The 1291-nt window shown below is 57.6% G+C and overlaps 1 protein-coding gene across 1 annotated transcript; it reads right to left on the minus strand.

The window, feature by feature from the left end:
- Nucleotides 1-383: 383 nt before the first annotated feature.
- CcaverHIS019_0102760 (uncharacterized protein) lies at nucleotides 384-770 on the minus strand (the record flags this gene model as incomplete). Its single annotated transcript, XM_060598522.1, has 1 exon — nucleotides 384-770. The coding sequence occupies one exon, from the start codon at nucleotides 768-770 to the stop codon at nucleotides 384-386; it is 387 nt and encodes a 128-aa protein (XP_060452824.1).
- Between the last annotated feature and the right edge of the window lie 521 nt (nucleotides 771-1291).

The raw sequence follows: 1291 nt of genomic DNA on the forward strand, positions 1-1291 counted from the left end.
CCGAGGCTCGTCGACCTGCCAAAATTGGATCTTGTCGAGAAGCTCCAACCCCATAGCAAATTCGTTGTACGCCATGAGAGAGTCACCCGGCTGGTCGGGTTTGGCTGCCAGGTCCATGTGGGTGATGTGGGCGCGAGCCTACGTGGGTGGCCACTTGTCGAATGGAAGGGCTAAATTGTGGTCAAGCTTGCCGTCCTCGTTAACACTCAAAAACCGCGTTAGCAGTTCGTTTCGGCCAGAACGGCTGAAAAGTGCAGTGGTCATGAGGGCCGGTGTGTCGCACTATACGAAGAGACGGTGTGCGCCGCGCGTCCTCGGAAGGTGACGAGAACTCGCCCATGTCAATCTGCTCTGTGTCGTTCATCTCCCGAAGCCGCACCATCCTACCAGGCACCGAGAAGGGAGATCGTGAGGGCTGCTCTTCTCCTCATTGTCGCCTGGGCCACTGGCGTCGTCTGGGACCTTGGCGTCGTCTCGACTGCCGGTGTCGTCTGCGCCTTCGTATTTGTCCTAAGCATCTCAGCCGTCCTCAGATGCGTACGAGGCGTCTCTGTCGCTGTCCATGTCGACCACCATATGATGCCGTGCGTGCGTTCGAAATCGGGGTGGTTCGCATCGACCACGCTCGCGGGGTCGAGGACCTCGTTCAGGATGCCCCACGGCGACCACGCGAGCATCACCAGTGTAGGGTAGGGATTGCCCTTGTTCGGAACCAGAGCGGTGCGACGTATGACCTGGGGCCAGAAGTGCGGTCGGAGGCGGCGCGCCATGTCTGGCAGGTGGCATGCAAGGCCACAAGGGTGGGTGGGTCAGAATACTTGAGGATCAAGTCAAGGATGTGAAGGTACTGGTTGACATCCAGGGCTGGAGTGGCGGTGACATCGGAGAGCTTGGACATGGTTTGAGTTGTGGAGTGAGCTGGGGTGGTAGGGGTGCGTTGAGGTTCCGAAGATGATTCTTATAGCTGCCAAGTTCCGTCCGCTAGAGGCGCATCAGATGTGTCAGAGGTTGCTGATCCCCGCTCCCCGCGTCCTCATCTTCGCATCCGGGGGGAATGACGGCACCTCTAAGTCGACACAGCTGCAAAAGAGCAAGGTGCAAAACGACATGCATAATTCGATGCGTTTTGATTCCGGAGAGCATGGAAAGCCCTTTAGTATCCTTAATTTGAAGCTTAAGTAATTCAAACGCTCCGCACTGTGGATGTCTGATGGCCGTGACAGCAGCAGCGAGTCGAAGGCCTTTTATGCGTTGCTGCCAGAGCCCTGGGACGCGCTCCCCACATCTGCAT

Source organism: Cutaneotrichosporon cavernicola (assembly GCF_030864355.1).
Source record: "Cutaneotrichosporon cavernicola HIS019 DNA, chromosome: 1".
NCBI classification, from domain to species: domain Eukaryota; kingdom Fungi; phylum Basidiomycota; class Tremellomycetes; order Trichosporonales; family Trichosporonaceae; genus Cutaneotrichosporon; species Cutaneotrichosporon cavernicola.